This window comes from Clavelina lepadiformis, chromosome 6, assembly GCF_947623445.1.
Source record: "Clavelina lepadiformis chromosome 6, kaClaLepa1.1, whole genome shotgun sequence".
In the NCBI taxonomy this organism is placed as follows: Eukaryota; Metazoa; Chordata; class Ascidiacea; order Aplousobranchia; family Clavelinidae; genus Clavelina; species Clavelina lepadiformis.
Genome location: NC_135245.1, coordinates 5,475,336 through 5,502,988, shown reverse-complemented (window position 1 = coordinate 5,502,988; position 27,653 = coordinate 5,475,336). Strand labels below are relative to the sequence as shown.

The following is a 27,653-nucleotide window of genomic DNA, read 5'->3' as shown; positions in this document are numbered from 1 at the left end:
TTTATGGGATCAGTTTGACATTATAATTGAACCTTTAACAGTACTGTATTTTATACGTAAGTAGTCACCTCTGATTTTCTGTTTTTCAGTTGACCGTATATACTAGGGATGGGCCGATACGAACCCAAACCCGAATAGATTCGCCGAATATCGTCTTTATGGAAGATTCGGGCGAACACAAATACCAACAATGGCGAAACCGAATACATTATTACTTCTAAATTTACTGACTTTCGTAAAAAATTATGATCTATTTTCCGGACAATGCTAAACTAGAGTCAGCAGTAGGCCTACTTACAATGAATGTCGTTTTCCTAACGATTTTGCTTTTTCGATTGTTTTTAAACACTATTTTTCGAAAGAAAGCGATTTGTTTATCGATTACGTCATTTTAGAAGCAAGACTTGACAACTTTTGTAGGAAATTTTATTTTTTGGCTCTAATACGAATAGATTCGGGATTCGTTCGTGTCAACCTTCATGATATTCGGGTTCGCACGAACCCGTATAATCTTCCTCGCGGCACACCCCTAGTATATACCGATGCCCGCATTGATGCGATCGATAGCCAAGCAGTTAAAAAAGGGTTTTGAAGAAAGTAAAGACCCATATAAAACACTAAACTAACTTTTAGCTCGACCCTTAAAGGCACAAGTCCCACGGCTTCCGATTACCCTTCCTTTCTTATTACTATTAAACTAACTCAAACATTCAATCAAAAATCAAAGAAAAGAATTGTGCAGCCACTATTAAAATTAAGCTACACAACAGATCATTTACTATTGCGAATAGTAATACTTTTTAAAACTGTTCAGCATGAAATATAACTTATATACTTATAATTCAAAAACTTATAAACTTGAAACTTGAAAACTTATAAACTGGCAATCTTTGGTAAGTGGGTTATCGTTGTATACAGCGTTTCAAAATTGTACCCTACACTACAAATTGCCGCAACTATTGCACAAATAAAAATGAAATTGCATTTCATTTCGAGGCGTTTTAAAGCGTTCTTTTTTCAGTCGTAATAAAGCCCAAAGCTTTTACGCTCTGCTCATTGTGGGCGATGTGGACCAAAGCAGGATTTTGACCTAGCGTGTAAACACTGATAGTCCGCTTTCAACACAATCCAAAATAAGACACAGTAAATGAGGCGGCATTTTTTACTTCCACACAGGGCAGTCAAAAACCAGGTTACGCCGCTGTTTCAGTATGCAAGAATAGAAATCACGTGGTCGATATGGGGTCCCGTAGTTTAAAGTTGTCCCAGGGCCACAATGGTCCTTAATCCACCACTAAGTAGAATGTGTTTATTAATTTTACATCGAAATTTCTGCGTAGGTATGAACATACAACAATCGAAGCAGAAAGCTTAGGTTTTTATCGGGCTTTCTCTATCTCGTCTGCTGGTACTGTAGAGATATTTCGCAAAATACTTTGCTGGAATGGGTGCTCCTGCAGCTGGAATCCGTTTAAGAACTGTTTAAACCAATAAAGGGATTCCCAATTTAAAAGTGGGCCTTCTATATCCTGTTGCATAACTGTAATATTGTTAAAAACAAATGAAAATGGTTTCAAAAAACCATGGCAATTAAAACCACAACGCAAATACGTATAGGCTAATAAGTACATCGCATAACAACTGTATAAGCTAATGGGTTCAATACAAATGGGCAAGTTATGATTCAAAAACTGGCGCAATGTTAATACGCAATGTGCAGAATACCAATACAACAGCTCATATATGTACCGTTATTAAATTAACGACAGTTTCACCTATCACCTATACATCTAGTGCTTGTATAGTACTCAGCTTATGAAAATATAATCATTTTGCAATACGTTATATATACAGTACTGAATAAAAACTTTGCTGCGTTCAATTGCACACAAAGAAGATATTCATGAAACGTGTTAAGTGTAGTTTTTAACGTGTACACTTTGAATTAATCAACTTTGAGCAATTGTAGCTTGTATGGTTCAATATCAACAACTTTTTTTTCTTTTATACAATCGTGGATAAAAGACTCTTTCACAATTGGTATCTGCAATCAATGCAAAATATTAAGGAAAATAAACAAAATTTATTGTATAAGAATATAGTATACCGTGAAACAAATTACATAACAATTTCAACATATGTAATGCACGCACCTTACACTTTAGTGCGTCCCTGACTTTTCCCGATTTGCGTTTGAAATCCTTTTCAGAGCACACTAGGACAGTGTTTACCAAGAACGTTGCAACGTGAGGTACTAAACATGTTAAAAGCTTATTGTAATATCTACAATTCAAACATATCGATACGTAAAGCTCAGCATTGAGAATGGTTCTTAGACATACCTGCTCGCCCACCACAGCGGTTGATTAATTCCTCCAAGGTTTCTTGCTTTTGTCCAACTTTCTTGTTCACGAGAGCTTCGGAGAAAACAAAGTTTTGTGCTTTAAACATCCTGGAAACATAAAATATTTTTACACGCCAAGTTGTCTGACCTCATTTTTGTTCACTTTATCGACTATCGATTTTTAATTTTATCGTAATAGTCATGATTAACGCATATTATATGTCATAAAAATAGATTTGTGTTTTGCATCTTTCCATGTTTACTATAGTTTAAATTTTGCCGTCGTACTGAGGAACAATTGGTCCTGAAGGGCGAGACCGTCTTGCGATGCGCGTTTCCCTTTGAACAATCTGTATATACAGCGTTACAGTTCGTTTTAGCACAGTTTTAGTATTAACATTTTAGAACTATCGTTCTTTTAACTGTATAGTTTCTAGAATGTATTAATTATATTGACTAACATTAACAACTTGATATTACTTTTTTATGCTATTATTGCTTTTATGCACGGTTTAAGCCTTTCTGATGTTATCATTTTTCCTGTGCGTCAGCCGTTGCTTATGTATGTGTAATACCTGGGATTATATTTCGTCGAGAATAAAGACGAAAATAAAAATCATAACAAAAATGATACTTTTTGCTAAGAATTTACTCTGAAGCCTCCCGGTACCTTACGAAATTTCTTTAAATTTTCTTCCACATATTTTGGCAAGTAAGTGTCCTTTATTCTGGGGTGAAATGTGCCAGTAGCTGTTGGCATTTCTGTTGCTAGAGAAGACGACATTGCGGTCATCTGGCCGCAGTTAAATCTATACATCAAAAATCAATCATTATATCAAGTATTATATTGTCATATGATGTATGGTATCACTAATAGTTTTTTAAATAAACCTGTGTAGTCTATGTAGCCTAGGCCTGTGACCAGTGGTTCTCAACTTCTTTTATTTTACTGATACCGCGCACCACTTCCAGAAGAGCATACTTTGCTCAAATGTATTTATGATTACAAAAACACAAAAATTAATTTACAAATTAACTTCCATAAAAAAAATTTGTTGCTTGGTCATCCCACATTGCTTCCCTGCTTAAAGCGCATAGGAAATCATGTTCAGTTGCAGCAAGACGATTCCGATTTTTAAACTTATATAGGCCGTCATTGCTGAAAACTCTTGCTTACACACCCATGTAACAGGAAAACCAGTAGTTGAAGAATAAAAGTGGAATGAAATTACAGTTTGCCCAACCCAACCAAAATGGGCCGAGCCTATAAAAATTTTGCCATTTTGCCCTTCACAAATCGCTTAAAACGCTTCAAATTTCCGGTGTGCAGTTTTAATACCTTTTGTACAACGATTTTACAACGCCGCATAACCCGACAATTTTACTATTTGCTTAATTAAGTTAAATTCAAGTTTTCTGATAAATAAAGTTTGTGTAGCGTAGCGGTCTTAGCCCTGTAATACTCACACCATCTGTTTTGGAAAATGTGGATAGCTTAATCTTGCTTTTACAGCAAAAAGCTTACAGATTTACAAATTACACTTACACATACAGCTTTTACCAAGTAAACAATAAGCAACTCTATATCAACGACTGCAATGCCTGATTTGCTTTCTAGAAAATATAATAGGCCATAATGTTTTTCTCTCACTGCACTTTTTTTGAAATTTTTCTCTCAATGTTCCATGCTCTTTCTCTCAACAATCAGAACGACAAGCAACCAGCCCTGTGTGACGATCTGCCCATTCCGTTCTAAACTATGATAATTGCAACGGTAATACAGTATTTCCGGTAAGGAATCATTATAAGAAAATGCGACGAACGAAAAAGAACGAACACGCTAAACACTTATGGCTCACAAAACTTAGGTTTGGGAAAATGAGGGGCGTGGCCCAATGACTACCGTCCCCCAAATATGCTAACGCTGAAGAACAGCATTATTGTATTGTTTATTTTTCGCCATTAACTGTGCGGAGAGAAAGTTAGAATGCTAATCGTTGTAGTTAAGCACAATAAAACACCTGCTCAAAGACAATTAACGAACAGGAAAAAGTGGTAAAGTCCAAGGGCTTAAAACATGCAAGAGAGCAATAATGGAAATGTGCGAGTAGATTATTGGATTAACGTTGGGTACGTATATACGTGGAGGTTATGCTCGGCTGAACCTATGGCACTAAACTTCTCATATGACCTGAAAGATGCTTGCATACCCCTTGGAAAGTCTTCTCGCATGTACCGCTACGCCTATACCGTGTATAGGAGTTGAGAGCAACTGACCCAAATCAGCCTATATTGGCTATATAAAAATAACCTCAGAAAAAACAACAGCGTGCCTAAAAACCGCAAGTAGTTTTCCAGATCAAGCTTACCTAGTTTCTGGTAGTCCGTATCCGAGCATCAGTAAATAATCATCAAAATCATTTTTCACTTTTACAAAGTAGGAATTTTTTTCACCGAGTACTGATCGCATATCTTCTGTAATTTGTTGCACCGAATTAATGCCGTTTTGGAGATGGCTGCAAGAAAAATGATCATGATAAACACATATAGCCTATATTAACCCTTTAAAAAAAACAAATCGTACGTATTTTCTAGATTCGGGAACATTGATCTTGTTTCTTCCAGCGCAGAGATTGTTGTAAAGCGACCTGTTTCGTGTAAAACGTTTGCATAAGACTTTTGAGTATATTCCCATGATGATTTTATTTTCATGTTTTTCACGGCAAATGCTGATATTTTATCGATGTTATCCAGAACATCCGGTGCAAGTTCTAAACAAAAATAAGACCACAACCTGTTTGTTATAATAGCACAGTCACATGTAATCAGTATTTTGTAATTGACAAGAAAGTATACGGCGCTGCAAGAAAAACTAGGTCCTACAAACTTATTCAGAAACATATAAAGAAAAATTTACTTGAAAGATTTTCCGTTTTTGATCGAACTTGTTTCATAGATTTCAAACTTAGAAGAAGAAAATCAGCTGAATATCTTTCTGTAAGGTTGTCGTCAAGGAAACTCTTTCTTACATCAAGAATTTTCTTGCCGTCCAACTATATAACAGGCCTAATAGCACTTTTCAGCCTTAAACCGTTATATTGTGTCAAACATATTTAATATTCGAATTCTCTGTTATTTTACAATTTTATGTGAAAATTTCAAAATCACTTTACCTCACTGCCATTTCCGGACAACGCAAGCGTAAAAGTAATGGTTTTGGTCATCTCCTCTGGAAGAATGCGTATAAAGTATTTGGCTTTTTTATCAGATTGTCTTTCCTATAGAACAGGCAAATAAACCTTTATCAATTACGTTGACTGCGTTACCAATTAAGCCAAAAAAATGTCTGGGTAACTGGAATAATCTGGGAATAAATCAAGATGAAATTAAACAATAAAAGCAAAAACAGAGACATTTTAGTGCCACCGCCTATATACGTAACGTATTACACACAAATGTTTGAAAATTATACGACGCACAGCAAGACTAGAAACTATTCCCAGTAGCACATATTGGAATAATAATGCTTTTTGTTTATTGGTCAAACAACAAATGTTCGGTTTAAACCCAAAACAAAGCTCAGGTTCGTGGGAAAACTTAAAAATGGTGACATTCGTGCTGGACACTCGGGTACAGTACATCCCTATAATAAGTTAGTACACTTTTCTCACCTCCAAATGCTGCTTTGAAATTTTATCATCAACAAACGATACACCATCCATGCATTCCAAGTCTAGATTTATATCTGTCAAAGCTGTAACTTGTCTGGAATATAATACAGAAATTTCTAACATAATGATTAATTTGAAAAATTGAGTGTTATATGTCGTATTGAACGTTGTTTATCAGCAACAAAGACAAAGGGTATCTTACATAAATATTTTTAGATTACATAACATCTCGAATTACAGTAGAATGTTATAACGTTAGTTATAAGAATTTTTTAATAAACCTACCTTAGAAACATTGATATCATCATGTCGGCCTCGAAATCGCATTCAATGTTCAGCCAATAAAAGGCATCACTGCCAAGACGAGCTGACACCTACATAATTTAGCCTTTTTAAAATCATATTTGTAAATTGTGTGACAGTGACTTGGGCTGATATTGACTGCAGTTTGTGAACTGCTCAAGAATTTTTTTTGTAATGAAGCTCATACAAAATCTCATCAGCTTATCATACGCACGCTACCCAAGATTTTTTGTTTGATCAACCATCTACGAAGCTCTTTTTTTTGCACTGAGCAAATAACAATATAGGAAGCACAAAAACAATAAAAAGTCACAACTAACCAAGCTTGCTACTTCCAAAACATCTTTCAAAACAAAAATTTCAACGTATCGCATAGTATTAGCCTTACCTCAGCTAAAAGCAAAGGTTGGTAATTCCCGATGGTAATGGTAGCCAAGTGTACCGCATTTTTGCGACCAAGTTGCAACATCTTTCTCTGGTATTCTACTGTTAACTTTTCCGCGTCTGTTTCGCCTTCGTTGGCTGCTCCATCGGTGAAGAGTATGATGCAGTCTTTTGTAATTACGTCATTTATGCTATTACAGAAAAAAAATAGTTCATCAAATTCGTTGTTTGCATGAAAAAGTTGCACAGAAATGTATAATCCTGCATACAGGAGAAAATAAAGATATATAAAAGTTATTACTTTTTCGTTGCATCTAGCGCTTTGTATAGTCCTTCACTGAGATTTGTGGTCCCAAGTGTCTCTAGAGAATGAATGACGTTTTTTGATTTTGCCTGAAGTGAAAAATCTGTTTTACAGATAACTCGATGAAAAGTAGCGTGTTCTAAAATTTTCTCCCCCTTCTGAAAATGTCTACCTTTCCGAGTTTATTCATTTCTGTCATAGGAAGAATGATCTGTGCATTAGTAGAAAAAGTCACAATAGATAGCCAACTTCCTGTTTTAATGGTCTCCACAAATAATGAAGCAAAAACCTTAGAAAAAGAATGGAGCTTATTGGAAAGGTAAGCAGAAAAAATGTAAACATGAAACTTCACTCTATTAGTTAGATGACCTTCATGCGCTGCAAAAGACTTCGCGGATCTCCGGACTGTATCTGATTATCCATGCTTCCACTTACGTCGATCAGGAGTACGTAACGTTGAGGGATGCGAGACGTAATTGTCGTACTGATGCCGGTGAGCTTCATGACAACGTTGATTGTCTGAGACGTTCGCAAGATTTTTGTTTTATATAAAAACACAATTAAATTTAGTGGAAAATTGCATTTGATGTTGTATATACAGGTTACTATGGATACTATATTGTACAAAAGCGTTTAAGTTCACATTATGAGCTATATCTCGAAATTCTTGTCGTATCAAATAATCTCCTTCAAGTGAGCTGGCCCCAGTAACATCCAGTGTGTACTGACATGCTCATACCAAGATGAAGATATAGAACTAAATAAAATTGTCTTGTTTCGTTAGCTGAATGGTTAGTTTCGTAAAAGCATACGTTTTCTCTGTTTACCGTAGCCTACAAGTTGTATGTGAACATCGGTATACGCACAATTGCACATGTACTGTAGTTTGCCACATGACAAGACTTCACCGACAACGCATGTTCAAGATAGAAATAAAATCATTACAAAACAATCAATTCATTGCGAATTTGTATCGTGTAGGTTATTACTAGGGCAACCAAAAGTCAATATGGTCAATTTTTTTTTTACCTGCTCAGAATGCTATGAAACAAGCACAAAACAAATTTCAGCTTTGTACGACGTGTGGTATAGAAGTTATTAGGTCAGATAAAGTCAAAATGTTACGTTAGGTCAAAATACGGTCAAATTGTTTCGTTAGGTCTTTTTTTAGGTCAAAATCTATTAAACCTGTAATTTTGTAACCATTTTGTAATATTATTCTTCCGTTTTTCTCTTTTCTTGTACCGCAAACAATTCCAGTGCCGAAAATTTTACTTAGAACCAAAGACACAAAGAGAGGGAGGGCTTTTCAGCGCGTTTGGTGACGTCACGATGTGACAGCATTGCATTTGAAACTGCAAGTTGTCAATCTTAATACGCAGAAACGAAAAAAAAGTCAACACTAGAAAAGCATTTTGTCATTTTTAAATGCAGCTTTAGATTAGAAAGTTGCTGTAGACAGTGTAGAGACTATCAGTATAGCGTTTTTCAATATAAGGTCAAAATGTAAACTTTTTAGGTCAAAAAACTGGTTGCCCTAGTTATTACATAATCGTTATAATGTACAGTATTTACATAAAAGAATATATGCAGAGCACTGTATTCTAATCGCTGTATTTCAATGCCACTTACTTTTCCGTCCTCTACTGTACAAAAGTATTTTGTGTCCAGCAAGTCATCTGCTTTGTTGGTTTCTACGCCTACTTTTAAACTTTCGCTTTCCTCACCCATAATAAAATACAGGTTTTATCACATACAAGGTCACCGCACAGCAAGGTATGTTTTGTATCACTCAATGCAAATAATCTGTGACAAAATAACAACTTGCACAATGGAATGTATTTTTTTCTTAAACAAGCATTCGTAAACTTTTTTCTTTGGCAAATTCATAAATCTAAATAGCAGCTCGTAATTCATTAACGGGAATTTGTCTATCCTTGTGTTTTATTATCTTTGAAATGTTTTTGTTGATGTATTTTTAGACTATACATGCAAATTATGTGAAAGATTTGAGAAAGAGAGCCCATTGTCAAGATTTGTCCAGACATTTAGAAGAATGTCGAGAATTATGTATATTTAACAAAGTTGTTTGAGATTGTGCATTTATTTCACAGCCTTAAATGCATGTCATTGTTTCAATCTTTCACCAGAAAAAAACATTCGAAACCATTTTTGAAAGTTTCTTGTTTTAGCTTTTCATCCTGATAGACCCCAAAAAGTCAAAGAAATCCATTCCGGACCGATTGCATAAAACTTTGGTTGACTCATTAACTGTTCTTTAACTTTGGAATAGATACAAAAAACTGGTGAGCCTGTGCAAAGAATATAACGGACGGGGGTACAAATCACTACCTGCAATACTGATGACTGCACAATGTGCTAAATCTAACTGGCAAAAAAACGACCCGATTTAAATTCTATACAAAACTTATTACGTCGGTATGTGACAAGATTTTAGCATCCCGCTTGTTGCTGCTCGCTTTTACATTAGTGGGTATCACAATTGAATTATTACGCCTTCATGCAACAATTTCAACAGACCTGTGGGCTGTGACCACGGGATTGTTTCGTTTTGTGCAATGCGATTTCATAAATAATTAACGTTTATAGGGACTTTGAAACTATGAGACGACAAAGTTGTCACAAGCCAGCACTATGCCAGGACGATCACAGTCACTCATAAAACACGTATGTAAGCCTAAATGCTTATATCAATTTGATTTCAAAACATACTTTTTGAATTCATTTTCTTCTACGTTTTAATCCAACAAAATATAGGAAAATATAGACACTGCGTTTTTGCAGACTTGCAAAGACCACTTCCGGTCCGCCCACACGCGATCGAAAATCACTGATCTGGACTGTAAGGCCGTTGCAAACCCCGGGGTAATACACACACTGTACTGAAGTTTAAAAACCCTAAACCCTAAACCCTAAAGTAATGTAAACGTTTTTTTATTTTTGAAATAACGAGTTTCCACTGTGTTTGAATAAACGTTGTGGGCATGTGTTATCTACATAAGAAGTTAAACTAATGATAAATTACCATTTGTTGAAGTGCATACTATTTATACAATACAACATAAATGAGCCAATTAACTGAAAGAGTAAACATTCCTCTTTGTTTTGTAGAACTTTTATGTCACCTTAAACCTTTTCAGTTTAATCGAACCGGATTACTTGTATCGTTATCGTTATCGTATAGTCAACATGTAAGATATTCTTTTCTGGCAAAAACTATTCTTGAAGCCAACGTTTTTCTGACTCATACGAATCAACTTCATAAGGGCAGCATTAGAGAGTTATGATTAATTGTAACCCACTTGCACAATTTCAAGTTAAACAAAGAGCATTCAACGCTTGAATATATGAGGTTTCAATCGTTTAAATTTGTTAAGAATGTTAACCGTTTAGTTACAGTAACATTCGTGTTTATTATTAAATGTCGAAAATATCTTACCCCATTAATGACGCATTAAAATCCCTTCCTCGATCTTCTTTTTGCTGCAACGATCATTTCTTTGGCTTTTTCAGATTTTGACGCAGTACTTCTGTTACGGGAATATTTTTACGCACTTGTTAAGACGCACTGTATTTTAATGTTATATAATCGAATTTTGAGGCATTAGTTTGCGATGTAGTTTGTTATTGTGTAGTAATATTTTATCGTTGTGACACTTGTGTCACTTGTGACCCTTTTTATCGTTTTTAGCAAATTGTAGATGTAGATATATCGAATACGTTTTTCTTTGTTCCTAACAACTATTCCCCAAGCATGTCACGCTACCCGCAAATCTTTTTTCTCGTTGATTTATGATGGTGGAGGGTACGATGGTCTGGTGACCAAGAGTGGAGGCATTCTACGTTTTCGTTTAATGGAGGGAGAGAGGTTGTTTTTATTGAAAAAATGCTAATAAAAGCTAGAAAAGCATTAGGGGCTAACTAACTAGCCGTAAAAGCGGGAAGTTTCTTGGCTAAGAAAAATCTTGGTTACAATTGGCAAGCGCGCCTGGATCCCGCAGTCAAAAAGGTTTCGAGATATTGCTTAACAGCATAGCTTTTAATGTGACGTTGCCTCAACCGAGATATAATTCCAATGAAGACTTTCAGGAATTTCTCAAAGTTTTTAACTTTTACTGCGCCAGGGTTAAGACAAATCAAGATTTTAAGAAGCACTTTCTCATTGAAAGATTCCATAAGGATTTTGTCTGGGAAATTCAAGGAAAAGATGCCTCCATCTACGACTTAGAGTTCGACGAGCTGGTGAAAAGGGCTTCAGGAGCAGGACAATCAAAGGCCGAAATCAGCAGATTAAAAATAGCATTTTGAATAGGGTACAAGAACAGGACGAATTTACACGACCATTTGTCTACGCTTTACGGAAGCAGGGCGACATGGCGTATGTTGGTGCCGTTCAATCACCTGTGAAAAACGAGATACTCTACCTGGCGTTGATCCGGGGTTTGAGAAACCGCAAAATATCGGAAACCTTAGCCGCAGACCTAGAGATCGGCAGAGACTTCTCTACCAGGGCCCGAGCCATTGCCCTGGACGTCTCTGAAAAGACACCGTGTTCAGACGTGTTCACTGTCACTCGACTTTCGCACAGAAACGAAAGCCGCTAGGATGAAGCGACTGCTTTGATGAAAAATGAGCTTGCAAAGATAAGTGGCGAAATCAAATCGTTTAATGACAGTATTCAAGGCCGGATTTCCAGTATTGACGAAACTATGTCTTCAGTAAAAACACAAATGAACACTTTACAACGAGACGTGGATTGCCTCCATTGGAGACCACGTGCGCAGGTAGTAATCAACGGTACCGAAACCGTAAGTTCTCTTCTGATAAAGCACACGGGGTCTGAAACAACCCACGTTCAAGTACACATTTTCTAAACACGATTCGTTTCGGCGTGATTGCTTAAACCGTCAAAGCCTAGTTAAGAATTACGGCCCTCAGACTAATTCGTTTGATGTAAACAGATCAAATTTAAGTTGGAAGCGATCGCGTCCGATCACTCCAGTCACTGCAACAACACCGGAAAGGTTATGCAAGTATGTTAATATAATGTTGTGTTCTATGCCCCTTTGTGCTCTGGTAGACACGGTAGCCAGCGTATCACTCATGTCGAAAACCTGATCGTCCCCGCTTCCACCGAGGTGTGTACTTACGGCTTATTTTGTAAGAGTCCGATGCTTAAGATGCCAGACGTCGAGTATCTGGCATTAGTTGAAGGTAATCTCCGTTGGAATGATGAATATGGTGTAATGGTGGAATGGTGTAATGGCATGTAACTATTTCACACAAGTTCGTAACGGAAAGGTCCCAAATCGATTGGCTAATTTTAACGATGACGAAGTCAGATTAGTCTGCGGAGGTTACTGCTTATCTTAACCTTTAGGTCTTAGTTTACCTGCCGAATTAATGATCTGACTCCGTGGTTGCGTGCGGTTAGAAATCTCTAACCTTAACGTGTTACTACTGTTACTAGCCGAAAGCTATTACGATTAACAGATACAGTTTATCAGAAACAATCCTTTATTGTAGGAACTGTACAGGTTCCGATTAACGTAATACGTTCGTACGATTCGATATCTCTCTGTCTGCGCTTACTCGCATATTAGCACGAGTTTATAAAGCGGAGCGATGTGAGCGGAAGTATTCAACAAAATATACACAAATAGGTCAGAAATCGCAAACGATAAACTAAGCGTTGGCAAAGGAGATTATACACAGTTTTAAACTCGGATGCTATGAAATCACCTGGTAACGTACTAAACGGCGCTTTCACATAAAGTTGTTTAGGGAAAGTTTCCAAATATTAATCGACAATTGCAGTTTCATCAACAAACAACATTTCAATAAACAACTGGCGAATACTTTCCCACGAATGATATATTGGTATCGGATGTGGCTCCCAAGCCACTACATTCCTCCCCCGCTACGGAAGGCAAAAAAATTGACAATTAAAATGTAATATTCTGATTACAACAATGAGCATGCAATACGACGGAAAATCGGTAACGATACGAGCACAAGACAAAACGACGCAGCAAAGAGAAGGTTATTAGTTATAAGTATTATTACGCATGTACTAAACGAGAGATATACTAAAAATGTCGGCCGACAACTACAAAGGGAAATGGTAAAACGTTACATGCATACGACATTAGCGGCACCGAAAACGCGTTTATACAATTAAAGAAACTCAAAGTTTGTGTGTCCGCGAATTCATCACGGGACGACGCAGCGGGCGGCGCGTCATCAGAAGATCCAGAAGAAGACGGTTGGTCACGAGAACGTCGAAGCAAGGGCGACGGATGAGTTTGTTGTGGACGTGCATCTCGTTGGTTGCGTCCAGCGCGAATACGGGATACAAGGGATCTGGCATACCGCAAATGCTGCGGAGATGATCGGATAAACCCGATGGTATGGCAGAAGGCCCACATCATGGCAAGTAGCTGCAGGATGAAGATAAGGGCTGAGAGAAAAGGATTCGTAATCTGTGACAATGCAAGCAGCAACGTTTGTTTCGCGGCGTGCGCGAACGTGTCTGCGACGTAGGAGCCGTTGATCATAGTTTCATCAGTAGTAGTAAGACTTGTTATGACATTTTGCATTTTCTCCTTAAGCAGGTTGGCTTCAGACATAGAGCTGAGCAGCGATTGAAATTCAGTGAACGAGTCGGAGTCAGGCAGCTCGTTGAGAATCTTCTCGTAGTCGGGAGCGTTGTAGCTGAGGTGTATAGTCGACAAAGGTAAGTTGAGTTGGTGCACTTGCACATGTTCGTGCGATAAGGTGTAGTTGTGATAAAGGACAGTGTCCCCATGAACTCGGAAGACAAAACTTCTAGCTGGTCGATACGATTCCAGCAGATGAACTCCCGGTAAGACAATGTTGTCTGAGATGAGTTGGCCGTATTGACTGTGGCCGTTTTGATCGCGATATCGGATGAGAGGGCGTTGACTGAACGCGTTGCGGTACGCAAGTGACGGTAAGACGGTACCGTTGATAGAGTGACATGTTGCTCTGGACATAAAATCTCCAAGGTTGGAACCCAAGGCTTGTTGTCCAAGAGTAGAAGACAGTATCTCAGTAGGGAAAATCTTCCCAACTGCTTTGTAGAGTGTGCCAATCAGCTTCGTGAGTTGACAATGTAGGAACTTGTTGTCTTCGTTGAAAGTAGTGAGAACTTCGGAAATGTAAGCGAAACATGTAAGCAGCAAACAAATGAACATGTTGTGTTTGTAATCAGAGAAACGTCTCGGTGGAAGGATTTTCCAACCAGTCCAAGAAGTCCTGAATGTGGCAGAAGAGGTTGTAGCGTCGTCATCATCGTCGTCTTCGTCATCTCCGTCAGAAACTGAACTACTTTGAGCTGGAGCCATTGCTGTAGTTGTTGTTAAATCAACTTGTTTACAAGAATAAAGTTAACAGTGTCAGCTTCATTGAAACACGTCGGGTCAACGTCGGTGGTCATCAAAATGCGGAGGTTACTGCTTATCTTAACCTTTAGGTCTTAGTTTACCTGCCGAATTAATGATCTGACTCCGTGGTTGCGTGCGGTTAGAAATCTCTAACCTTAACGTGTTACTACTGTTACTAGCCGAAAGCTATTACGATTAACAGATACAGTTTATCAGAAACAATCCTTTATTGTAGGAACTGTACAGGTTCCGATTAACGTAATACGTTTGTACGATTCGATATCTCTCTGTCTGCGCTTACTCGCATATTAGCACGAGTTTATAAAGCGGAGCGATGTGAGCGGAAGTATTCAACAAAATATACACAAATAGGTCAGAAATCGCAAACGATAAACTAAGCGTTGGCAAAGGAGATTATACACAGTTTTAAACTCGGATGGTATGAAATCACCTGGTAACGTACTAAACGGCGCTTTCACATAAAGTTGTTTAGGGAAAGTTTCCAAATATTAAGCGACAATTGCAGTTTCATCAACAAACAACATTTCAATAAACAACTGGCGAATACTTTCCCACGAATGATATATTGGTATCAGATGTGGCTCCCAAGCCACTACAAGTCAACGGAACCAGAGTCGCTACCCTGTATCCAGTCTCTATGTTTGACGGAGATGATGTTTGCCAGCCCGGCACGTGCGCGTTAGTTTCGAGATTAAATTCCAGGTGTGACTGCAATAATAACCGATGCATTGTGAACTCCGAGCAAAGATGCTCTGTAGCGTCGGTAGAAGAACATAGTTTGAAACCCCAGCGTGATCACTTGCAAACTATTGAAGAAGGCGTAGATTTGGGGGCGAAGCTGTCTAAGAGTGAACGTCGCGAAGTACTCAATTTATTAACGAAGCATTGAAAGTGTTTTTCGACTAGTCAATTCCATTTAGGGAGAACCGACTACCGGACTACAGACCCTGTGAGACAGCCGCATCGCCCAATACCCCCTCGAGACAAGCGTAAAGTAGAAGAAATCCTCTACGAAATGGAGAGGCAAGGCTTAATTCGCACATCCAAATCCCCTTGGTCCAGCGCCATTGTTCTTGTACCAAAAAATCGGGCGAGGTAGGGTGTTGTGTTGACTACAGGCGGGTAAATGACCTGATGAAAAAGAACAGTTTCCCAATCCCACGGATTGACAAAAGCCTAATCGAATTGTCAAGTAACATTTATTTTTTTTACTCTGGATCTGGGTTCGGGGTATTGGCAAATACCAATGAACCACAAGTCCCGCGAGGTTAATGGTTTTACCACCCACATGAAGTTGTATGAATGGGGTTCTACGACAATTAACCGTGTGAAATTGACCGCGAACAAACTAACCGGGGACAACTGACCGTGACGTAAATTGACCTAGAACGAACTGACCGGGAGGTAAATTGACCGTGCAAGTGCTGAATTATTGTGTTTAAGTTGATGGTAGTATATTATATGCAAAGTAAATATCTGTTTGTAATTATTTCCTTTTTTTAACAAAATTTATTTTTATTTCAATACAAATTGAAACATTTATTTAAATAAACAAAAAGACTTCCGGAAATACGAGTAATACATTAAAACAACTTCGCTGCAAAACACATATGACACTACATAAAACTGGAAGCACATGGTTAGCAAGCAGGTCACGGTTCACAAATGATATAAATCATTATCACTTAAATCATATAATTTGAATAAACAACAATGCTAATTTGGACTACTTATTTCATATAATTGTACGGTTAAAATGCATAGCGGTTGATTTGTGTCGCCGGCCAATTTGTTGCCGGTCAGTTGATCAAGACCAATTGTAGCCGGTTAATTTGTTCACGGTTAATTGACGTGATCCCTATGAATGGAATATTATGCCAATGGGTATTAGCAATTCTGCAGCCACATTTCAACGATTGATGCACATCGTTCTAAATAGATTCGAGTGGCCCGGCGCTTTAGCATATTTAGACGATGTGATAGTGTATGGTCGCACAATTGGAGAACACATGTCTCGTTTAAGCGATGTTTTAAGTCGACTGGAAGAAGCCGGTTTAACATTGAAACCGTCCAAATGCTCTCTTTTTCAAGAATCAGTAAAATTCTAAGGGCACACAATTTCTAAAGAAGTCGTGATGTGTGACGCGGAGAAAGTAGAGGCAGTCGCGAATTGGCCTATACCTCGTAACATGTTCGACAGTTTGTGGGTGTAACGCCATATTACAGGAAGTTCATTCTAAATTCGGCCAAAATTGCCTCAACGTTGCACACACTCACTGAGAAGACCAAAAAATTTCAGTGCACTGAAGAACATCAAGACGCCTTTACTACTTTGAAGCGTTCTGTGCTACCGCGCCAGTGCTGTCATATACCCAGACTACAACAAGCCGTTTATTTTTGACACCGATGCATCTGAAAACGCTATTGGCGCTGTTCTGTCACAGGTCACAGATAATAGAGAATGTGTGATCGCGTATTGTAGCCGATCTCTAAGGAAAGCCGAAAAAAAATACTCCAAGACTCGAAAATAGCTTCTGGCGGTCGTCAGGGCCACAAAATTAAATAGGTGTCACCTACTAGGTCAAACGTTTTTATTGAAGACGGACCATGCGTAGTTGCGTTGGTTATGGTAGTCGAAAGAGTTGTATGTACACATTGTACTCGAGTACAATTTTGAGTTACTTCATCGACCAAGACAAAAGCTCAAAAATGCTGACGTTTTGAGTCGACGTCCTAACGAAGGTACACAGGTGGACCTACCGTACAAATGGTATGATCAACGAGTTGCCACCAGCCTCGAAGATTCCAAGCAAACAGTCAACAACATAGAAGTTTGAAGCAACATCGGGTTTTTTCCAGAGGAAGTGCTGAAACTTAAGGAATCGGACGCAGAGATTGCTCCCGCTTTGGGATTGCTACAGGTGGGGAAAAGACCTTTGTAAAAACACGTTAAAAACTTGCCACGAATGACTAAGCATCTATGGGCCAAATTTGGAAGCTTACTCACTTTCGACGGCCCAGTATATTGGGTGAGTAGCAATCGGAGTTTACCGGGAACACACGGTTACCAACTTACAACTCCAGAATCTATGCGTTCGTCTGTTTCGCAGTCGCTACACGATTGCGCACATGGCGGGGTCCATTTAGGGTTGACGACAACTTGCAACAAAGTAAAAGACAATTTTTTTTGCCCGGTTAAGACAGGACGCTGAAAAATATTGTCGTAGCTGCGAATTATTTTAAAGAAGTAAGAGACCACCAACCGAACCAAGGGCGAATTTAGTTCCGTCTATGGAGGAAAAGGCGATGCAAAGAGTAGAAATAGACGTGGTGGAAATCCTACCTATGACATCGTCAGGTTTTCCATGCATATTGGTAGCGTGCGATTTCTTTACAGTATGTATGTAAGGGCCTGGCCCTTGCGTAATCAAACCGCAAAAATCACAACTGACGTCATGTTCCACCGATGGTTCACAGTTAATGGTGTACCAGACGGTATCCACAGCGACCGGGGAGGGAATTTCGAAAGTAAGGTCTTCAAAGAACTGTTAGACTGATGGGTTGTTCAAAAAAAGGACCACAAGGTATCACCCACAAGGGGGAGCTGAAAGAAACAACAAAATGATCATCACCATGTTACGAAACTACCTACAAAAAGTTCAATATAGTTGGAATTAAGCTTTGTCAGCCGTCCTGGCCGCCTATAACGCTAGTGTTCATGAAAGTACAGGTGTACAGCCGCATTTTTTACTAACTGGTCGTAAACTTCGTTTACCTGCAGATTTATTCGGTGCACCGGCCGGTGGAGTGATGAAAACGTCGGTTATTCACGACTTACAAAAATGGTTGAAGACCGCAGAAAAGACGGTTCGGGAAACACTACGAAAACAACGAACCAAGATCGCTGACTTTTGCAACCAACGACAAAGGGGACCCCCAATTGAAGTGGAAAAAGAAGTATGATTGAAAGATCCAGTGGTCCCACAAGGAAAGTATCGGAATTTTTGTCTTCCTTACAAGGGCCCCTTCACGGTTGTGAAAGCGCGACATCCCACATATGAAATAAAAGACAAAACCGGCAAAGAACAAACGGTTCACTATAACAAAATGAAATTAAGGGCTCATAGTGATGATAAGCGCGATAATCAACTTCCATACGATAATGTTTTGGACAATAGCATTAACTAGTGTTCTCCTTTTGAAGGTTTGGTATTCATACCGCTAAATTTAACGGATGTTGTCGCCGGAGAATCCGAGTCGACCTCATTCGATACAAGCGCAACTGAACAATCATCCAGTAACCAAGCACTGAAGATTCGACAGAAGGACAACTTTGGATCATAGAGAAAGGCAATAAAGAGACAATAGAGATAAACCAAGCTGCCCTCGAAGATAACGACCCCATTCCCAACGAGACCACGACAAGCCATCCGCAAGAACAAATCACTTCAATCCTGACAGAACGAAAGCTGCCGCCGCGCCGAGTCCGTAAGCAGACACAGTTTTATCCAGACGTTGAATAACTTTTCCAGGGACGGAAAAGAACTGGAATGGGGGGAGATATGTCACGGGATTATTTTCATGCACCCGCTTCAGAACCACATTTTAATATTGCGTCACCAAATTTGTAAGTCACTTATTTACGGTGCGAGTTGTTACATGTTCTAGAATCTAGATAGACTGCATTTTTATTACCCAATTATATCGCTACCCCTAGGGCCTAATTGGCAATTAGCGTCCCACGCTTATTTTCTCATTGCGTGACAACGATGGAATCTGTGCTTTTTGTATTGTGCTCGGCTGGAAAGTACTTGGCTAGGGTTGATTCGGTCTACATTTGGTTTTAATACCAGAATGACGTTTGTTTTTATTAAAGGAATGCTCATAAAAGTTAGAAAAGCAGAAACAGAAACCAAATCGACTAGCCGTAAAAGCGGGAGATTTCCTGGCCAAAGAAAATCTTGGTTACACTTATGTAATCCAAACATCTTCCGTATTTTGTAATGACGTCGTTTTTGAAACTTCCAAAAGCTGAGGTACAATTTTTATACTCATTGAATACATCCCATCAGGGCGGAACACCGGCCAATACGATCGTTCATATTGTTTAACGGAGACATAGCTTTTATGCATTGGGTTACTAAAAGGGACACCGATTCCAAGCTGACACATACAAAGTATCGGAAACTCTGTAGATTTTATTTTGGTCATTAATCTCTTATTTTTATCGATGACGTTTTGAACATTTCCGGTATTAATCAAAATATCGTCAACCGCGGAGAGATAAAAGTAATTATCGCGATAACTTTCCGCGGAAAGTTTTTCCGCAGCCTACGGTATTGCCAGCTAGTGTTTTCTGACTTTGAACAACTTCCCTACAAAATCAAGTGTTCTTTTTTGTCCGAAACTGGACCGCTATATTGCACAGTAAATTTTACTCAATTAACATTTTCAAAATCGATTTTAACATAATGCTAATTTAACAAAATGCAAGTGATATACTGGTATTTATCGCTATAAGCAGCAATCTATTAGATATTACGGCATTGTTTGTAATCTTCGTCCACGGAGTCTTGAATTCTTCTTCTAGATTTTCCAACAACAAGTATGTTATCACATTTGTCTCCAATTTGCGTATCTGATAGACGTCCAAGTGTGGCGTATTAATTCTCTGTGCTTTGAATGAAATGCTGCTGATTTGACAGGGAACACCATGTGTCATTTTGTTTCATAAAAATGTTCGAAATTACTCATCCTGGTGGCTTATTCGGAACTAAGATTTTGTTACGCAGTATCTGTCACGGGATTAATTATTTATCCATTTAATTAGTTATTTGTGTGCCGATAAAGTTAGTTACATGAGATACGTAGTGTAGCATTAGATCTACCTGTAATTAAACTGGTACTTCACCTATCGTTTAAACTGTGGCCAAATCACTTTTAAAGGTGTGCAACGCGTTTCGGTTAATCGTGACGTATTTAATTGCTTAGTATCGTTTTTTGTCGCTAATCTCACGTCAGTTGACACGTTACCGTTTATTGAGCAGCCACGGTTTGTTCAATTTCATTTTTGCGTTGGCCTTGCACCTAAATTTTTTAATAAATCGTTACCATCTCAAAAGTTGTATTGAAATTAAGCAAGGGCCAACGCACATTGTAGGGCGAGTTATAGTTTTTCTTTCCATAGCGTAAGCCTGTAAAACCGAACCAGTAACATAGACAACCCACGCTAACCAAGGGTGGTTTTTACATAGTTACTCATTGGTTTGTGTTGCCTCATTGTTACAATTTTCAGCACGGTATCTTTCTGTTGCCTCTCTGGCAGTTTACGTTGTTACGATCGTTGCTCATGAGTTTGTACTGCCGTGTAGGCCATAGGCAGCAGATTGCGGTTTCCATTTCGGTCCTTAACCTTACGGAGCCTGAGGCTTCACTCCGACTTATTTTCTGGATTAGCCTAGCCGGTAATACTGTAGACAAGGAGGCAGAAAATCCCGTTTTCAACTTAGTTATAAATCCTGTCGTGGAGGAAATCGGATCCGGTTTCTTTTTTGCAGTAGCCTAGTCGGCAATAGTGAGTTTTGGAACCCTGCGGTGAAGGCAGTAAATTCCGATTTCCACGTGGTCTTAAATTCCGCCGGGGAAGCAGTCGACTTGGAATTTTCTTTCGATTAGCCTGTTCGGCAGTAGATAGGTTTCGAAAATTGCCATGGGGCGAGGCAGTAATATAGATTTCCGCTTGTACATAACCCTTCCGTGAAGGTGGTTGGCTTTGATTTCGCTGTTTAACCTAGCCGCTGGTAGTACTAAGTTCCAAAATTTGTCATGTTGGCAGTTGATTACGATTTATTTTTGGTTCGGCTGATTTACGACTGTTCTCATAAGTTTGCTGTGTAGACTTTCTCTATCGTCAAACTTTTCCCCTTCTGTCGGCAACGATAATTTAGTGATGTAAGTTAAACTAACCACATAGACAGGGCAGGCCTTTAGGGCACATTAGGTAAGCAGTCAACGACACGCATTTGTACTTGTTGTAGTGCGTGCAGAATTTGGTCTGGTTTGAAGCAAAAGGAACAGCTAGGGAACAGTATGGATTGAGATCAGTGCTTTAGAGAAGCGTAAACTGTTAACGATTGATGCTTTACACTATATCGTGTGAAGCCACCGGACGAGGCAATTGTAAAAGTCATTAAACATGAAAAGAGAAGCGAAAATGTTGTGTAAATAAGTTAGTGAACTTTGAGTAGTGAGATAGGCGTAGTTAAACGTTTTGTGAGGAAAAAATGCTAAAAATGGAAGAAGTAATGTTTGGGCAAGGTTTTTTGTGTGAATAAAAACGACACTACTAAAGCGTTCAGCTTGTTTACTTCAAGTAATTCTCTTTCTGCCTTAGGCAAACAACTCGTATTGTGTACTGCGCACGTATGTATGGAATAGAGAATCGATATAGTGTGAGTGCGGTCGCACTGGTTGATCAGGTCTGCATTAGCGTACAGATAAAATGATATCACCAGTTGTGTTTAACAGTGGCGGTTCGTGAGTGTTATAATTGGAAAGGTTGTAGCTTAGTTGGGCATTTTAAATCCTGATACTATTTATACGTTTTCAAACAAACTACGGGTTACTGTCTGCGTAGGAAGATATTTTAGATCGAGGATTTAAAGCACTTCAAATAAAAAAACTAGGCAACCTGTTTCAATATTCAATATTGTTTTTTTGGTGTGTAAAAATTTCATATGCTATCAACCTGAACAAAATCTTTACAGGCCGATGCCCAAAGCGCTTGCAATTTAAAAAAGAATCAAAGTGGATCGAAAATTTCTATTTTTAACTATTGATTATAGAAAGTCTTGCCCCCCAAAACAAGCTGGCCACAGTAACTCCAAAAGGGTCTATTCGCTGCTGGATCTTCAACAAAGTTTTATATTATGCTTGGGCGATAAAACGGCAAATTACAGCAAAATTTAAGTACATATGCAATCACAAAGAACTATTTATGCTTTCACACCCATAATGTACGTATAGGCCTATCGCGTTAGGCTATCTCTACTTAAATTAAGTGAGGTGGTTTGGCTAGTTTAACGAACGCTTCGGTATGGGCTACTGTATATTCGTAGTTGATAATCTTGATTTTTTAAAGGTTCCATATTTTCCTTGCAGGCTAACCCGATTCAGAATTAAATCTGCCCACTCTGTTTGGATACAGGCTTCAGGCCGAGGCCTCTATTCGACTGACGTATTCTTGCATTTGTTAGTTTCACTGTAATCAGGATGTAGCCTATGGCAGCTAGTTACGCTTAAGTTCTAATTATGAAACGTAAACATTTAACAGTATATGTTTGTATTCGCTGGCACATTCGGGACAAATAACAACTGAAAACATAATGCACATTTTGAAAATTTTGATAATATACCGGTACAGAAGATATCATTTTTGTAAACAAGCAATCTTGAAACAGAAGCATCAAATTATGGATTTCTAAAAGTACTGTATAATGATTGGTATGTCGGGGAACCGTTATGAATAGTCTTCAATATGTTTTAATGAGTTAAAAATGCTGTTGCGCCATCACTTTTTTGTTCTGTCATGTCTTTATAAGATAGGTGTGAATTAATAATTATTTACGCAAGCTCATTGATGCTTATCAAGCACTGACTGGTAATTCGTAACGTAATCTAGTGATTAAGAAAATTGATCAGTCATTTACTAGAAATGTTACATGTAAATTGTTTGGGTTCGACAATCAAGCAAAGAAACTTTTACGAAGATGTTTAAAGCCGTTTTATGTATAGTTTCCCTGTAAACATGTGTTATCGTGGTTGAGAATTTTTGTAAATTGTCGACGATGATGAAAATGACATGAGCCTGAAGCAATGAATCGAAAGTCCAGTTTACTTCTTCTGTTTCTACTTTGTATGGCAACTGCTTTTTTGACTTTACTTTTACGAAGCGCTTCAAATTCATTACGAAGGTAAGGTTCTCTGAAATGCATAAAATCAAAAGCAACCGATAATATGCGTGAGACTTAACATACTTGCGTTGCATTTTCTTAATAAATGTTTGCTTTCATTATACAGATATATAGTTGTAAGTGCAATAGCTAAATACAGGCATAGTAGTTGATTGTGAAGCAAAATATAGTTGGTCATAGTGTAATTGATTTTATAATACAAATACTGGTTGTTTTTATACCACTTTCACTTTATAAACGTTATACTACCGACGTTTCACTACTATTTGTTTTATACATACGATTTTGAAACATATAACTGGGCTTAGAATATTGCCTCTTTAGGCAAGTCAATGAAGTATCAATTAGTAGCTTACAAAGAGAAGAAGCAAAAGAAAGAAAGGAATCTACACCAATCAGCAGCATTGAAGAAACGTTCAAATTACACAGTAAAACGGCGGAAAGAAAAAGTATAAATTCTTCCTTGCCTGAGGATTCCGATTCTATTAAACCAGTTACAGCTCGTCATAACTTAAACTGCACAAAACAACAATCGAAGGTAGACTACTTGCATGAACCGGTTTTGTACATGAACAACTCTTGCAACTATGACCCATGCATTGGTTCCAAAGGTATAAAGAAATGGCTTTTGTACCGTTCTTGCTATACTTTGAATGTTTTGTAACATATTGTGCGTCGTGAATTAGCGTTATATACTATATAGCCGCGTTCTATACTATATATACTGTTATAAAATAATACTCACGATATATGATTCCAGTGTTGTTTTACTAAAAGCACTAGTAAATGTATAAAAGTGAATTCTACAGTTTTATTGTGCCCTTTTTCAGAAATAAAATGGCACATGGTTACTTTCGTAAAATCGGCCGCATCTCATTCAAAGCACCGGGAATTACTTCGCCGCACGTGGGCGTCCTACAGGTTTGTACAAACTGCAAGGTTTGACACGATATATGTTATTGGAAGTGCTGAGGGAGTAGAACAAGCTCTTGTTGAAGAAGAAGAAAAAAGATATCATGATATTCTGCAAATTTCATCCAGTGACAGTTACATGTAAGTTACTAAAAGCCATCGCTATTATAACTGCATCGAGCCACAGGATTGTTAATTAACACGTAAACAACTAAACATACACATAATTCATCATATAAACGGAATACAGACACAATTAACGCATCAATAATGTAATGGAGTATTGTAAACAAACACAAATATTTTGGGGAAATCTATAAGGAGATTACGAGTTAGTCTTTGCACTCTGCTAAGTTGACAAACTTTTCTCATCATTAGTTTAATTTTTATATGAAGGGACGTGGCAAAGAAAACATTGGCCGGTATGCAGTGGGCTTCGGAAAATCTGCCTGATGAATATTTTTATTCTTCGGCCGATGACGATATGCTGGTGAACATAGGTAAAGTGCACGAGGTTATTGATCTTTACAAGGCCACCGCCGCTGAAAAAGATTGGCCCGATTTCCCGATTGTCTGCATGTACGAATTATGGAAGGATTCTGGATCTCCTTTTCGAAATCCAAAAAACAAAAACTATATCTCCTTTGACCAATATAGATGGCCGTATTGGCCGAAGTTTTGCCCTGGTGGGATGTACTCTACTAGCGTCAGAGTTATACGTCAGTTGTGGGAACTTTCCCGTACTTTGACGCCATTAAGTACAGACGATGTTTGGATCACTGGAGTACTGCGTCAAAAACTAGGTATGCCAGACCAAATGGTTGTTGCATCGGAACCCCGGGCTGCCGAACACTTTTTTGGCTTTAGTAAAAGTAAAACTGACGGAGTCCGAGGTTTCATGTCTCATGAATGGGATTCAATTTTTTCAAAGTTTAAAGATAAGTATTTATGCAAATGCGACTGAATTTCGCCCTTTTACAAAATATGCTTCACGCTTAATCTAGCTTCCATGTTGGTTTTTCTAAAAAATCGTTTAATACGCGCCTTCCGTAGCTGTTTCGATATTACAAATGCATGTAATGGTGTAGTTAATGATGTTATATTTTGCTTGGTTTTGAAATTTTTGCTAGTGTCTTCCTTTTATTGCGGCATAAACTGTGAAACAAGTGGCTTAAATCCTTTTTTCATAAAAGCTATCCTATTTCCATTCATGTTTACATCAAAAGTTTATGGTGGCAAACATTTTTTTAGTGCGCTTACTACAATTCTTACCGTGTTTTCAACTGACAGGGCCATGTATCATGCCTAGCATGTGACGACTGGTTTCCGGCTTACGACACCACAAAATTGTTTTACAGTTCGAACTCAGACTTTTTTCAAAATGCTGGGAATTTGCGGAAATTTTTGACATTCAAAAGTTGTTTGTGAAGAAGTAAGTTAGGGAATCCCTGCTTTTCATGTTTACGCATTTAGTAGACTTCAACATTTTAATGAAAAAGGGACTTTGATTCATTACTTTGATTACGGCACGATTAGTAAAACAAATACATAATGAGATAGCCTACAGAAAAATTTGAAGAACATTTTTCGCGGTGGGTCTTTTAGAAAACTGCTTGTTAAAAATGTTACTGGTGGGAGGTTTTCGTTCGAAAATCGAGTAAAGAAACAATTCCGAAGATTTTTATAAACGTTTTATGTTGACGACGATGAAAATGACGTGAGCTTACGATGAATCGAAAGTCCAGTTCACTTCTTCTGTTCCTACTTTGTACGGCCATGCAATCAAGCAAACCCTAGATAATCAAGTCTTATGTGAAAACCAAAGGTGGGTTGGACACGATGGACAAAATGTTGGGTGAGTGAAGTGTAAACGACGGACATTGCGTTGGCCATTGGCGTTTTTATGATCGACTTCACTGGCTTAGCGTCGTTTATCATCTACAGGGAGCACAACCAAGAGTTCTAGAAAAAGGACCAACGGAGAGAGTTTCTGAAAGATCTTGTGAAACAGCTATGTATGCCTTCAGGGGAAGCTCGCTCTGCCAACCGGATGGTGATGAGAAACCGTTTCCTTCGAGCTGCAGTGGAAATGGTTCTAGGACGGCACACTGCGACACCGTCAGAAGGCGAACTAACTCCAGCAACTAACTCCAAAAAATCCCATGGAAGTAATGGAGCTACACCGATTGTTGGTAACTGCTATGTGGCAGACACCAGAAACGAAAATGACGAAAGACCAGGAAAAGCTGCGTGGTTTGCGTTCAGCCTGTTTGCGACGAACACTCAGTAACAAAAACAAAGTGCATTACTTGTGAAACGGACTAAAACCACCTTGATTAAGTTTTCTTTCATATTTCTGTACCAAATAAATCATTTCTGTAATCTGTTTCACTCAACATTCAAAAAATTGTCTTTGTGTTATGTATTCCGGCGTCATTTCGATACAAAATGTGTAAGGGTACAATTGTACCCATGCCGCCTCTTAAGGGTGTAAAAAAAACTCGATCCTCTATCTCGGTAACGTGTAAAGATTTTTTGCCGAAATTTACTCTGCATAATCTAACAAAAAGATGTAGAGATGTCAGGAAATCTCAGGTCCCTCAGGTTTCTAGAAAAAAGACTGCCTTAATTTAAAATTGGAAAGGTTACAATTGTACCCATGCACTAGGACAAAGGTTAAATACTTGACTTAAGTTTCAAAAAATCCTACCTATCCGGCTTGACCAAAATAAAAGATTCTATTCCATGTTTATTGTTGTGCAGCTTTATAAGTGGATATGTTAGATATCTATGCTGAAGGAGACAACCCAATAGGGTTAATGGTCCTAGCTAAATTTCAAAATCCTTCAAATGTTTAAATTGGTGTGTAGGTAAGCTTACCATACGTCCCGTTTTAGCCGGGACAGTCCCGCTTTTTAAGGCTTTGTCACGGTCAGTCAACCAAAAGTCCCGCTTTGGCATTTAGTCAGCCAGCATTGCCCAACACTACACGAATAGTCGAATATTGGCATGCTGTGATTGGTCTGTTTAGCCAACTTGCTAAAGAGCAATGTTTGATGCATGTTCTTGTTTCGTTGTGTTAAATATGAAAATAATCGTTACGTCATTGTAGCAGGTAATTGGTCCAGTAGTGAGTTGATTGTTAGCGCATTCGCTAGTTCAGTAATAGTAGGCTAGAAGGAGGAGGTGATCTTTTTGCAGTTATTGAAAGAACTAATTTCGTTCAGATACTTGTTTGCATTTCCTTCTGCAAAAACCATTTAAATGTGAAAGCCCTTATCAGCTGCAAAATTAAACAGAATTTTCCTTCTGTGA

General features: G+C 38.3%; 2 protein-coding genes across 4 annotated transcripts; one reads left to right on the top strand and one right to left on the bottom strand.

The window, feature by feature from the left end:
• Positions 1-1,132: 1,132 nt before the first annotated feature.
• Positions 1,133-8,808, bottom strand: LOC143463523 (uncharacterized). 3 transcript variants are annotated; one of them, XM_076962028.1, is made up of 16 exons: positions 8,639-8,808; positions 7,376-7,525; positions 7,179-7,295; positions 7,004-7,095; positions 6,707-6,893; positions 6,301-6,389; positions 6,016-6,109; positions 5,518-5,622; positions 5,262-5,397; positions 4,929-5,115; positions 4,714-4,860; positions 3,015-3,153; positions 2,633-2,694; positions 2,343-2,452; positions 2,154-2,254; positions 1,133-2,044 (listed from the first exon to the last, which is right to left on the bottom strand). In XM_076962028.1, the coding sequence occupies exons 1-16, from the start codon at positions 8,735-8,737 to the stop codon at positions 1,946-1,948; spliced, it is 1,914 nt and encodes a 637-aa protein (XP_076818143.1). In that variant the 5' UTR covers positions 8,738-8,808; the 3' UTR covers positions 1,133-1,945. The 3 variants fall into 3 exon arrangements, 2 of the variants coding, with proteins under 2 accessions (XP_076818143.1, XP_076818144.1); XM_076962029.1 differs by having other exon boundaries at positions 2,159-2,254; XR_013118323.1 differs by lacking the exons at positions 1,133-2,044; positions 2,633-2,694 and having other exon boundaries at positions 2,236-2,254.
• A 12,157-nt stretch (positions 8,809-20,965) lies between these two features.
• Positions 20,966-25,897, top strand: LOC143461531 (beta-1,3-galactosyltransferase 5-like). The gene is made up of 5 exons (XM_076959264.1): positions 20,966-22,469; positions 22,615-23,426; positions 23,751-24,037; positions 24,257-24,479; positions 24,735-25,897. Exons 2-5 carry the CDS (start codon positions 23,329-23,331, stop codon positions 25,300-25,302), a joined length of 1,176 nt encoding a protein of 391 aa, XP_076815379.1. The 5' UTR covers positions 20,966-22,469; positions 22,615-23,328; the 3' UTR covers positions 25,303-25,897.
• Positions 25,898-27,653: the final 1,756 nt, after the last annotated feature.